The sequence below is a fragment of the Euleptes europaea genome, chromosome 1 (genome assembly GCF_029931775.1).
Source record: "Euleptes europaea isolate rEulEur1 chromosome 1, rEulEur1.hap1, whole genome shotgun sequence".
NCBI classification, from domain to species: Eukaryota; Metazoa; Chordata; class Lepidosauria; order Squamata; family Sphaerodactylidae; genus Euleptes; species Euleptes europaea.
The window spans coordinates 118,188,633-118,202,420 of NC_079312.1; the positions used below are offsets into that span (position 1 = coordinate 118,188,633).

General features: G+C 43.4%; 1 protein-coding gene across 3 annotated transcripts in view; it reads right to left on the minus strand.

Moving 5' to 3' along the window:
- Nucleotides 1-13,788, minus strand: part of MYH10 (myosin heavy chain 10) — a 109,531-nt gene that overhangs the window by 86,330 nt on the left and 9,413 nt on the right. For all 3 annotated transcript variants that reach the window (XM_056866626.1, XM_056866619.1, XM_056866634.1), the window contains exon 2: nt 3,337-3,493. In XM_056866626.1, coding sequence (XP_056722604.1) covers nt 3,337-3,493 — 157 coding nt within the window. The remainder of the gene's footprint in view (nt 1-3,336; nt 3,494-13,788) is intronic.

The following is a 13,788-nucleotide window of genomic DNA, read 5'->3' on the forward strand; positions in this document are numbered from 1 at the left end:
AGCTGCCAGCAGTTCCATCCTCCAATACTTTCTTTACGTGGCAATGAAGTCAAAAGAGGAAAATTACCTACTGACAGACTATTGTCCAGAAGTGGGCTCATTTCCTACTGGAAAAAAGACAAACCTCAAGGACTCTAAGGCTGAAATACTAAGGAGTCTTTCCTAGGAGTAAACCTCATTGAATAGTATGTGACTTACTTCTCAGCAAACCTGCTAAGGATTGCTCCCTGTATCTCTAATGTTCTGAAATTAACACAGTCTTTAAGATACTGATCTCTATTATGCCAACTTAAATATTCATTTGCTGACAATTTCTAGGGACATTAGTGCTAGCGAGTAGTTAATCTGGTTGCATTCAGATGTTATGTCAAACACAGCTTCTCACTCATTCACCCTCTCCCACTTTCCCCATGGATCATTGGTCTTCCTAGTTTGAGAAGCCTTCAACTGAATTCCAATTTGCTATGACATCCAAATGTGCCTGGGCAAACTAGAGTCTATGTCTTCCTCCAAAACTGGGAGGAAGCACACAAGCACAAGAACAAACTTTGGTAGAGGTCTGTCACAAAATCTGAACGCTGCTAACCTCAATCAGGTACATCTTCTGCAGAAAATGTACATCCCTTTGGGCCTTGTACTGCTATTTCTTACAGTGTCGGCTTCACTTGCTGGTGGAGGCAAAATTTAGAAAACTGACTGGAAGCTCATACTAAATAACAACTGTCACAAAAGTTCCACACGAGGTGAGGCCAAAATATTTAACTTCCAATTATTAGTTAACTTTTTGCAGATAGAAATTAAATCTTAGTTCAGACAACATGAAGGTGATGCTAATTAATGAAGCAGAGACCTTGAAGAGGCCTGCTCTGCACATACTAGAGAACAAACTCAGTTAAGAAACAAGTTTTATTAGATCCAGTGCAACTACAGTTATTTGAATGCATTTTTCCAACTGCACTCAGTGCAGAAATTATTGTCCTTTCTGGATTCCACTGATGTGACCACGCTCATCCATGGTTTAGTAACTTCAAGGCTAGATAACTGCGATAAGCACTGTTTGGGGCTGTCTATGAATACGTGGAAGCTTCTATAGTTATGGTATACAGCTGCTCACTTGTTAATTAAAGCTTAGAGGTGGGAGTAGGCCTTCCTACTTAAAGTGACTGTTCTCTCCTGGTATGAGCTTGTATATCATCTCCTCTCAGAATCTCATTCTCTTGGATCCCTCTCTTGAATCTATTTAGTCACCACCCAGATTAGCTGCCTTATGGTAGCAGCCCCAGTTGTTTGAAATGATCTCCAGGAAGGAGGGTCTTCACTCTAGTTCAATTCTGCAACGAGTATGAGACTATCTTATTTAGATAGGTCACCGAAGTAAACTAAGATTCTATGGCAAGCCATGACTGTGAAAGATTCTAGTGCTTTTGCTGCTTTTATTATCTGTGTGAAGTTGTTATATTCATTTTAGTGTTTCGTTTTGCCTGCTAGCTGTAGTTAGTGATGTTATCGTAATTTTTGGGCTCAGTTTTCCAGTTGAGTAACAGTATTACATTTTAAGACATATTATACCCATGAAAAAAACACCATAATTGGTTGCATTAGAGCAGGGGTCCTCAAACTTTTTGAGCCTGCAGGCACATTTGGAATTCTGTCACAGCATGGTAGGTGCTGGTAGCAACAAAATGGCTACCACTGTTTAATTTCAGTACACAGTGTAGATCTGTAGTTTCTCCTTTCTCTTAGTGATCTCAAATTCTGTCCAATTAAACAGAGTTTTCAAAAATGTGGTAACTTCAGAGGCAAGGGGGAAAATACATGGAATGCAGAAAAGGAGGCTTCATTTCCTCTCTACACCATTTCTAATACTGCATGAAGTAAGAAATAAGGGGTTGGACTTATGCACCACTAGTGGAAGGCACTGGTGAAAACAGATCTTTTTCTAACTTCTCCTTTCTCCAGCAGTCTTCTGAGTCCCAGAAAGGTGATGCGGGAGGATGAGGCATCTGTGTAGATAAGATACCTTTCAACTACAGTGTGAAGCAGGTGTTCACAACACACACACTAGCCTCTTTCATCAGCATAGCTTCTGGCACCAGTATTACCCGGCTACTGCTATAAGAGATCCAGAAGGGTGATTTCACATGCTTCCTTCTCCTCAGTGCAGCCACCCATGTTGTATAGCTGTATCTTCAGACCAGTTCTCCAACCTCTGGCATCACCTCTTCAGAGCTCAGACAGGGAGGAGGGCGGAAGATCTGACAGCATCTTATGATGCCAGTGTAAATTATTCAACCCAATGCATACTACGCTAAGCACTAGGTTGCAAGATATTCAATAAGAAGGTCCCCATTTCTTGGGTATCAGAAAGAAAGACCTGAAAACTCTCAAATCTGAACATATTCACTTCCCTCTCTTACTGCTATAGCAACAAGAGAACACCATTTAAGACACATAGAACCATCCAGCTGCCCACGGACCACTGCACTTTCCAGCCCTCACCTGCACCACAGAAAATGCTGCAAAGGCAACTTCCTATTGAGGAGAAGATGACAACGCAGCAACAGCTCCAGCACTGGCCAAACCAAATGGAACCTTCAAATCACACACCGCTCCCTACCCCTACTCCCACCAGGCCAAGCAACTGCTCGTCCCACTGGGGAATGGAAAATTACCCCAATCGTTCCATGGATTTACCTGATGCCTGCCTGCTGGAGTGAGAAGCAGCACCTCAAGTAATGCTTTAGGATCAGACTGCACCACTATTCTGCACCACTCTTCTAGGCTGCACTACTATTCTACATGCAAGGGAATACTCCTCACTCAGTGGTAGGGGAGGGGCTGTGGCCCAGTGGTAGAGCATCTGCTTGCCATGCATAAGGTCCCAGGTTCAATCCCCGGTTTCTCCAGTTAAAGGGACTAGGCAAGTAGGTGATGTGAAAGACCTCTGCCTGAGACCCTGGAGAGCCACTGCCAGTCAGAATAGACAATAATGACTTTGATGGACCAAGGGACTGATTCAGTATAAGGCAGCTTCATGTGTTCATAGAGACCGCACACACCAGGTAATAGAAGACACACATATTTAGGGTAAAGCTCCATCCTTATGGCTAGCTATATAATCTAATTCCCCAGGTGGCAAGGGTCTATCTTATTTGGCACTTGCTTGTCGGACAGGAGCCAAATCCCCTAAAGATGGGACCACGATGTGTTAACAAACAGCAGTTAATTTGAATTTTGTCCTACAGATTTTAATCCAGTCTTGATATACTCACTACAAATGCTGAAATATAGCCCATACTGAATGCAAATATATAAAATATTAAATAAGCTTCTTACCTTGCAACATGCATCTATATGCTGATTCAGATATTGCATAAATGTGTGGAGGCATCTCATGCCGTTTCTTTCCCCTGTACATCTCAATGATATTCTCAGAGTAAATGGGGAGGTTCTTGTAAGGATTTATGACTACGCAGAAGAGTCCAGAGTATGTCTACAGGGGAGGAAGAGGGGAAAAAAGTCTTGTTAACTATTACCATCTTGCACTCACAGGAACCACTAGCACACAGGGGACTAACAGTGCAATCCTACAGAGAGTAACTCCAGCCTAAGACCATTCACTTCAATGGGCTTAGACTGGAGCAGCTCTGTTTAGGATTGCACTATAAGAGGGCTCTTGATAGGATTATAAAGTAGGGATGTGTAAAACAGGAGCTGGCATTTAGACATCCCTGAGTAAAATCCAGCTCCCAAGCAGTACCAAAGCCTAATCTGTAACTGCAGATCCAGAGGTAACAAAAAAATTATAGGAAATGATAGGTGAAGGGAACTTGTCATAAAGCCACTACGCTGAGTGTGGTCCACACCAAGATAACTCTGTGGCAGTTGCTGATCACAGAAGCAAAGCAAGGAGTCAAAACAGCACATAGGCAGTGGCAAATGGGCTACAAAAGTTTGTTTGCAGAAAAGGAAGGCAACGAGCACTTTAAGACAGCCAATGTGGGAGAGAAAAGGGACTGCCTTGAATATTCGCACCCAGGCTTAAGACGCTTGCCTTCATAAATCTATTTTCTAACAGATTAAAGTAATATTAGACGACCAAACAACCTGCTTTACAGGATGAAAAAATAATAATCCCATAATTCTATGGGAGGTTTTCCAATTAAATCAGAGACTGCAAAAGACCTACCTAGCTCCAATAATCGTCATCCTACCTAGGCCAAAAAAACAACAACTCTAATTTGCATTCAGATTAGTAGGTAGATGGCACCTCTCACCAAACAGACTAAACTGATACTCAAAAAATAAATCTGGATTTTGCTGGGGAGTCTGTGGAAACGAAGGCACTTATAACATTTTTTCTGGATCTGCTCCAAGAGTAAAAAAATGTGGGGCCAAAGTTCTCTACTCTATCCAAGAAATCTTAGGCTGCAAAATATAACTTGACGTCAAGGTTGTTACGTGCACAAATCCAAGATTCCCTCTATTAGAGCTGATCCGATCTCCACCTTACTGATGCCTGCTAGAGTACAAGTGACAATACAGTGGGGGGGGGAATCAAATTTAAAAATACCCTTTCATACAAAATTGGCTCAGAAAGATGGAATTACTTAATAGTTGACAAGATATAAGCACAGACAAATATTAAGAAAAACTACACATGTAAGAACAGTATCCCTATTATACATGGAAAACAGGCCCACTTAAACAAACCTCAACACACCATGTATTTGCATCCAATGTATTAAATATATTTTGCCACTTTTACTAATTCTAGATATTGATGGAGATTGTTTGAAATATGTATATCAATTTTGGGCGGAGGATCATCTGAGTTGCCATTATTCTGTGTAGCTAAGAAATATTTAAGATGCCCCACTGAGTTCTCTCTCTTCTGATCGTGTCTATAAAGTTCAAATATTTTTTTAAAAGGCCTGTTTCTTTTATGTTAACTCCTAAGTACTTCTATTTGTACGGAAAGCCTTTTGTAGACATTCTCTGCTAGGATTAGATATGTTGATGAGTTTCATTTCAAATTTGCCCCCAGAGAGACTGCTATTTTTAAAAAAAAAAAAATTCTCTTGAATAAGAGAAATTGAGGTTTCTGAGGAAGTGGAAAAGAATATGGTGTCACCAGAGACAAGGATAATCTTATAGCATCCTTTTTATATGAATGATATTACAGTTGCATCTAACTACTTCATGTAGATGTTCTAGAGACATGGTGAAGAGGAGGGGAGACAGGCCATCTTTATTAAGTTCCCCCATTGAACCAGCAAGCCTGCCAATCTAAAGTTATTAACTGTCACACATGCCTTCAGGCTGCTATAAAATGGCTTGATCACCTAAATCACCTCAGTCCACAATTCATACTTCTCAGACTATTGGCACTGAGTTAAAGTGTTTTGGATAGAATGAATTTATTTTTGCAGTAGTGGATGATGTCTTAAATTTGCCGTGATGGTGTGAAGCTCAACCAGCCGTAGATAAGAATAGCCTTGAATTTATATTTTATACAGGTTTTTTCAACATCTACAAATCTTTCCCAAAATTGCTTCCCCTTCTTTGATTTTTACATGAAGGTACTAAACCTATACCAACTTGTTTGAGTATACGTTTTAGCCATCCCAATTAGTTTGTACAGGAATGCCACCGTTTGTGTTGTTTGGGAAGTATTCCTTAATTCCCCTTCAGTATACTCGAAAGATTTCACTTTCAAGATGGCCCTTTACCATCTGATTTTCTAGTGTACACATTAGCCTGTCTGTTGTTTGTAGCTCCCAGTATATGTTTAACTGGTTTAACTGGACCCTCTATGAATCTGTTGAAGTAGGTTCTAACCCACAAAAATGTATACTGGAATACATTTTGTTACTCTCTAAAGATGCCAATGAACTTCTGTTTTATTCAATTTCCTTAAGTACATTTTAACCAGACATGACCTGACCAAATAAAGCTCCAAATTGAAGCCTGTGCAAAGGCTTGGAGATGACAGAAGCAAATCTATACAAGTTTTATGTATCCAAGAGTAGTAGGAGTAATCTCACTCTCCAGGTTGGAATTCCCTCCGCAAGTCTCGTAAATCAAGTATTTGTCAAAGATGTACTTGTGCCTGAGGAATTAAGATCTCTCTGAGTGCAATGAAGGGGGGGAAATGGCATTTCAGGAGGCAGTTTGGGCTGCTGTGGGAAGAACTGGCAAAAAAAACGCCCCTACAAAAATACTAGGCAGGATGCAAGCCAGTGAGTAGATCCCCCTGCCCCCAATTCCTGTTTAATAACTTCCCTTCTCCCCTCCCAACTTCCACACCTTAAATGGGTCCAGGCCAGGTGGGGTTAACCCACAAGCAAAGTTCAAGAAACCATCTCTTTGGCCTAAAAGAACAGATGCAGGGAGACACAGAATTTGATTATCTATACCAGGGGTGGGGAACCTTTTTCCTGCCAAGGGCCATTTGCACATTTATAACATCATTGGGGGGCCATACCAGGTATAGATCTCCCGGTGGGGGGGAGAGGCTAGGGTTGCCAGGTCTCCGGCCACCACCTGGAGGTTGGCAACTCCAGGGGAGGCCATGCAGAGAAGGCCTGGAGGGATCCCCCGGTCCTCCCCCCCCCAGGCGGGAGGGCAACCAGCGGTGGGCCTGAGCAAACGAGGCGCCAGGAGGCGCACCCTGCGGTCGATTGGCAAGGGAGGAAGGAAGGAAAACAGAGAAAGAGGAAAAGGGAGAGAGGGAGAAAGAAATGGAAAGAGAGGGAGAAAGAAAAGGACGGAGGGAGACAGACGAAGAAAGAGACAGAAAGAGAGGGAGAGAGAAAAGCCTTCCCCCACACACACACCTACCTGCCGGCCCCACGCGACCTGGCTCCAGGCTCCATGCCTTCCCGGCCCCAGAGTTCACAAAAGGCCCCCTGAAGCCTGATAGGCTCCTGCGCGCATGCTCTGCCGCCGGGAGCTGCGGGCCTCTTCCCCCCTCCCTCGCTGCTCAACAGCCGACAGGCAGCAAGAGGGGCTTACAGTGTGCCCCAGCGTTCCTGCACGCTGCAGCTATAGGGGCAACCTTGGGGGAAGCGTGCCTCCCCCTCCTCGCCGACCAACAGCTGTCAGTCGGCGAGAGGAGGTCCGAAGGGCGCCGCAGCACCCCTGCAAGCCGTGGCCCCAGGAACACCCTCAGGGAGGGCCTCCCTATGCCGCGCCTCCGCGGCAGGGCCCCAGAGCTCCCAAGGGCCACAAAAAATGTCCTCAGGGGCCGCATACGGCCCCCGGGCCTGAGGTTCCCCATCCCTGATCTATACAGTCTCTGTCTTTCCCCCTCCACTGATCTCAGTTCAATCTGATGGTTCATGTACCCTGCGCCTTCTTATCTCTCAGCTTGTAAATGAGTCTGTGTATGAGTGAAGTGCCATCAAGTTGCTTCCAACTCATGACAAACCTATGAATCAATGTATTCCAAAATGTCCTATTGCTCATGTCTTGCAAACATTTTAGCTTCTATTCAGGTTTGATTTGATCTAGAACCCACTGATTTGTTTTTTTGGCGGTCCACGGTATCCGTAAAACTCTCCTCCAACACTACATTTCAAAGGAATCTATTTTCTTCCTGTCAGCTTTCTTCATTGTCCAACTTTCACACCCATACGTAGTAACAGGGAACACTATGGATTGAATTAACTTGATCTTGGTCACCAGTGACACATACAAACAAGCATGAATTTGGCAATTTTGTCTTGCCTTGATCTTCAGGTTTTGCCAATTGTCCTTTTTTCAGTTGTTTCCAGGTTCTTTTTCTTTTTTGATGTGGTAATGTTTGTAGTTGTGCTTATATCATCTAGATAACTATGATGGATCCTCTGAGAGGGGATGGGCAGTCCTAGGTACAATAATAGATCTCTTCCCTAAGTAGAAGCTTGAAGGGGGAGCCACATTTGCATTGTATCACTGCATTTCTGAGATTTTCTGTAATTGATCTCATTTACTGTTTGCATCTCAAAAGTGTCAGGGAAAACATCCTGAAAGATCTATATTTCAAACTTTTACCTGTTTTTTCACAGAATTGTAAGGCACATACATCTTCTTGTAATGTAAACTCCAAATTCATATTTGTGGTGGTGGTTGAGGACACCTCCTTGAGAATGATTTTAATTTCCTATTACTTATTAGATTCAATGAGCAACTACATTTTAGGAATCAGATTATTTTGCTTTGTGAACTCATGTAATAATATGAGGTCCATTTTAAACAACAAGTTTTTTCTTCCCAGAATCTCCACTGGCCATATTACATGATTCCTGCTCCTGGCCTCCTCTCATTCCATAAGGCGTGTCTCTAGTTTCTCTGAATGGGAAATATCTTTGAGAATCTTCTCCCATGGAAAACCCTTGAGCTTTTCTCTCTCTGGTTTTCCCATTCACCCCCTCCACCCACGATTTCAGGTGCAATTTGAACCCTTTAAGATCAGACGAGGAAGAGAGTTCTGCTCTCAGGCTTCTGCTTGCATTAATCATAGCTATACCACCACCAAAAACTTAAAGCTTTCAAAGTAGCTACACAAGTACGAGAGGGGTATATTCACAGATCTCCTGTGCAGTCTTGCCTTCAGTTTTTTAGAGCTAAACTACACATGCCTTCAAGGTCTACAATTCTTCCTTCCAACAGATTTTTTGAAATCCAAAGCTGTCTCAGAAACAGAATTGAGACCAGATGTTTGTTTTCACTTCCTACTAATCACCTACTCAAAAGTTTGACTGTCTTCCCCTTGCTGCCTTCCATTCCCAAAATGTTGTCTCTCTTTGCCGAGTGGAAGAAAGGAATGTAGGGGGCCACTGTTTTAAGTGCTGCAATGTATTTCCCACGCTGTGAAGTTCTAATCTAGCCTAACAATCTCAAAGATGTGTATTGTCTGCAAATGTCTGACATGCACTCATTTAAAGCCACACCCTTACAACTACCATTAAGAAACTTAAAACAATGTGATTTCTCAGCTCCAAGAATGGGGAGTGAGGCACAAAATAGAGTATATGCAGCAAATATGAAATAAAGCCTTAAACCAAGCAAATTTTACCAGCTTGCTGCTTCTGAATATTTTTAGGTGTTTAACTCCTAGAAAAGGGTGAACAAGCATAAATTCTAATCAGATTACTAAAGTTACTTTCTGCCTACAGCAAAAGATTTCATCTTTTAAGGATTTGCATCTTGTAACCCAGCGTTCTGGGTTAAAAGTGTCAGACTAGGATCTGGGAAACCCAGGTTCAAATCCCCACTTGTGCCATGGAATCTTGCTGGGTGACCTTGGGCCAGTCACACACTCTCAACCTCAACCCTGGCAAGTTTTTGGATAGGCAACCTCCAAGAAATACCAGGGGCATGACATGGAGGAAAGCAATTGCAAACCACCTCCGAATGTCTCTTGCCCTTAAACCTATGGGGTCATCATAAGTCAGATGTGACTTAACAGCAAAAAAAACCCCCAAAACAGAACAAATTAACATGCTATAAGTAGCCTTGTTTTCTAGTACAGACATGGATCTTTAGGCAAGTAGCTCACTGTATAGCTTTATTTGCCACAAAGCATTCAACAATACTAGATGTCCCTTTTGTGATACAGGTTTTAAAACAAGGAAACTATATAATCCAAAATAATTCCAATTAATGTAATTTGATGTTTTCCAAGTAATTATTTACATATAAATGTTCTTTTCAGAGTGTTTTTGAGAAGAGTGTAAATTAGTTCTATGCTTCTTTCTATTCATCACTGCATTTTTATGTTTTCTTTTCCTACAGTTATATATTTTATGTTCTCAACTCCTGCCCTGAACACATTCTGGGCCTGAAATTGCACGATATAAATTTTTAAATCTAGCTGTGAGTGCAGACAGCTCCTCCTTCCATCCATCCCCATCTCCTTCTGCAGGAGGAAGAAATTTAATCTTTTCGGGTTTGGGACAAATGGCAAATGTCCCATTTTGTTGTTTGTTTTGACTCACTATGTGGAGTCTGGCCTTGGCTGGGGAGGGCGGGTTATAAAGCTAATAAATAAAAAATATATGTGTAATCCACCTTAAGTCCCGGTGAGAAAGGCAGTCTATAAATAACATGAAATAAATAAAATATTCTTTCTCCATCACATATAATGCACCCTCCTTCACTCAATTCAGATACTTTCATACTAGGAAGGAACATCCTTTATACTGATGCTTCTCTTATTTTACTGTTAAGTTTAACAAAACAATCAGATGAACTGATAAGAATCAATCATCATCATAGAATCATAGAGTTGGAAGGGACCACCAGGGTCACCTAGTCCAACCCGCTGCACAATGCAGGAAATTCACAACTACCTCCCCACCACACACCCCATGACCCTTACTCCATGCCCAGAAGATGGCCAAGATATCTTCACTCTCATGATCTGCCTAAGGTCATAGAATCAGCATTGCTGACAGATGGCCATCTAGCCTCTGCTTAAGAACCTCCAGGGAAGGAGCACTTACCACCTCCCGAGGAAGCCTGTTCCACTGAGGAACCGCTCATTTAGAAAATTCTTCCTAATGTCTAAGATGGAAACTCTTTTCATCTAATTTCAACCCATTGGTTCTGGTCCGACCTTCTGGGGCAACAGAAAACAACTCAGCACCATCCTCTATATCAGGGGTCGGCAAACTCATTAGTCAAAAGAGCCAAATATCAACAGTACAACGATTGAGATTTCTTTTGAGAGTCAAATTTCTTAAACTTAAACTATATAGGTAGGTACACTGTTTATTAACTTAATAAACTTTAATTAAAGTTTTATGTCTTAATTAAACTATAGGTACACTGAATAAAACTTGATATCATACTTAATAGTGATCTTATTTATTGATAAAAATTAAATTCTAAGTCCCTGCCATTTCCCCCTCCCCGTCCGGAGTCCTCATCTGGAGGCCTGGTCTACCGCCATAAAAGCCTATTGGTAGACCTGGCCTCCGGCTGAGTCTCATTGGGAGGCCAGGTCTACCCACTGGCTTTCTTGGCAGTAGACCTGGCCTCGGGAGGCCCTTAGAAGCCAATTGGTGGACCCGGCCTCTGAAGGGGGACCTTTTTCCCCTCCTCGGAGTCCAGGTCTACCGCCAAGAAAGCCAGTGGGTAGACATGGCCTCTGAGGAGGGAAAAAAGTAAGTAAGGTATCCATAAAATTAAATCATGACAATGACTGACAAACACTTAATGTGAACAATGTGAGCAAACTTTTTTCTAGATTCACAGACGCAGTAAACACATGAGAACATAAGAAAGGCCGTGCTGGATCAGACCAAGGCCCTTCAAGTCCAGCAGTCTGTTCCCACAGTGGCCAACCAGGTGCCTCCAGGAAGCCCACCAGCAAGACCAGTGCAGCATCATTGTCCTGCCTGCGTTCCATAGCACCTGATATAATAGGCCTGCTCCTCTGATCCTGGAGAGAATAGGCATGCATCATGACTAGTATCCATTTTGATTAGTAGCTATGGATAGCCCTCTCCTCCATGAACAGGTCCACTCCCCTTTTAAAGCCCTCCAAGTTGGCAGCCATCACCACCTCCTGGGGCAGGGAGTCCCACCATTTAACCACGTGTTGTGTGAAGAAATACTTCCTTTTATGAGTTCTGAATCTCCCACCTTCCAGCTTCAGCAGACGACCCCGAGTTGTAGCATTATGTGAGTCCCGGGTTGGGGGCCCCACCTCACGCCCCGGAGTTTTCCCGCCACCCTCCACTTACCAGACAAGCCTCTGTGCTGGCTCCAAAGTGTGCCTCTTCCCGGCTTACAGGGACCCGCAGGCCCAAAGATGACGGGGGAACGGAGTCAGCGCCGAAGACGGGGCGCCGCGGCCCAGCGCCGCTGCCGGGGACGTGCCGCCAAAGGAAGCCCGCCCCGCCCAACAGCTGATAGGTGGGCGGGCCCGGGCCAGGAACCGCCCAGCCGCCCACCCAGCAATCGCGCGGCGGGAGGGGAGGCTTTAGCCTCCCAACCATTGAGGGCAAGGGAAAGGGGGACCCGGCCATTCTCCACGGTGGGGGTGGGGGGAAGACAGCGCGCCCGCTCTCCTGCTCTCTCTCTCTCTCACGCACGCACGCCGGCTCTGCAGCCCGGCTGCTGGCGTGAGCAGGCGCGAGCAGGGGCTCCGAACCAAGTTCGGAGAGCCGTACTCAAGGGGCCAAAGAGCCGCATGCGGCTCTTGAGCCGCAGTTTGCTGACCCCTGCTCTATATGATAACCATTCACCGATCATAATTTTATCATGGCATCTGTCCAGGGCCCCTCTTAATTCAAGGAAAGGCAAGAATGACCTCATTACCTCCAATTAGACGGCGCACTTAAGATACAACCAATGCTTTATTTTCACTCATGAGATGAAGGCATCATTGATAGATAGGATGCTTCAACCACACAGGTTGGATGCTAGCCAAAAAAGTAATCACAGCATCACCTGAATAATGCTGATTTAAACAAACATCAGCCAAACTATGTATCAATTTTGAAATGACTACTGAAGGCTGAACCCAATTCCCATGTTTTAGCTTTGCAAATATTTTCTACGGATGTACTAGCATCAAATGCTGTAGTTGTGGTAGTAATAGAATGGGCAATAATACCCTCAAGAGTAGTTTATTTTGTTCTTGAGCCCTTTATGCTATTTGGATCCATTCTTTCAGCCACCCATCCAAAGAAAATCTGGATACCTTATTCCTCCTGAAGACTGAAGGATACAAATAAGGAATTATATTTCCTGCAAGTTGTGGTTCCCCTAATGAAGATCTTCAGAGCTTTCAAATGTCCAGGGTAGACCATGTATTTTCCTTGGTTGCTAAAGATTACAGCAGAATGTTATGTTGGAGCTTAACATAAAAATTCTTTCTACTAGAAGCTAGCAGGTCATCCTGTTGACTGGGAACCATTCCCTTTCATCCCACTGAGGCAGGAAGCAGATTGTAATTTCTGTCTGTAGCTCTAGGTGGTTCCTTCCTCCTTTAGTTGAGGCACTACCACTGCCATAGTATCTACTGCATAGAAATTTGTGTGGGGGCCATCTCCATAAATCCACTTGATACCTTCTGAGCCACCCAGCTTATTTTATTGATATTGCTTACACAACTTGCTCTTAGTGAGGCTAGATGTCTTTGCCCATGAAATAAAAACTTTGCTCCTCTCTAGACTACCCTGGATTTGATGCCTCCTTGGCAATTTATTTGAGCTTTCTACATTGTATTGTCTGTCTGGATGCAGAGTTTTAGTTTGTGAACTTCCTTCTAGAAATGATTCAAGGCTTGTCTGATTGTCCTTGTCTCCAGGAAATTTATGTCATGGGAACCATCTGAGTTGGTCTAGATTCCTTTGTCACGATCAAACTGTGTTCCTTCACCATAAAGACTCAAATCCATCATGATTTAGACTTTTTCCAAGAACTGAAAAAGTTTTCATTTTGGCAGGTGTTTTCCCACTGACAAGCATTTCATGTTTGTCCAAGTCATGTGATCACCATGATTCTGATATGCATTTCATGGCATTTTCCTTCTGGAAGCAATGCCTACTGAAGAACTCTGCAATGTACTCTTGCCCAGGGTACTATATATCTAGTTGCAATTATGGAGACATAGCCAGAAACTCTAAGCCAGAAACTCTAGGTCTGCAGATAAGGCTCACCACAGCTGCCTGGCTGCTGTCCTTAGTTTCTGTATACTGTCCTGTGGGCAAAAGACACCAACAGAGAGATCCCGTGACGGTAGAATAGTGACTGAGTGGGTATGAGGTGACTTTACTTGGAATTATTAGA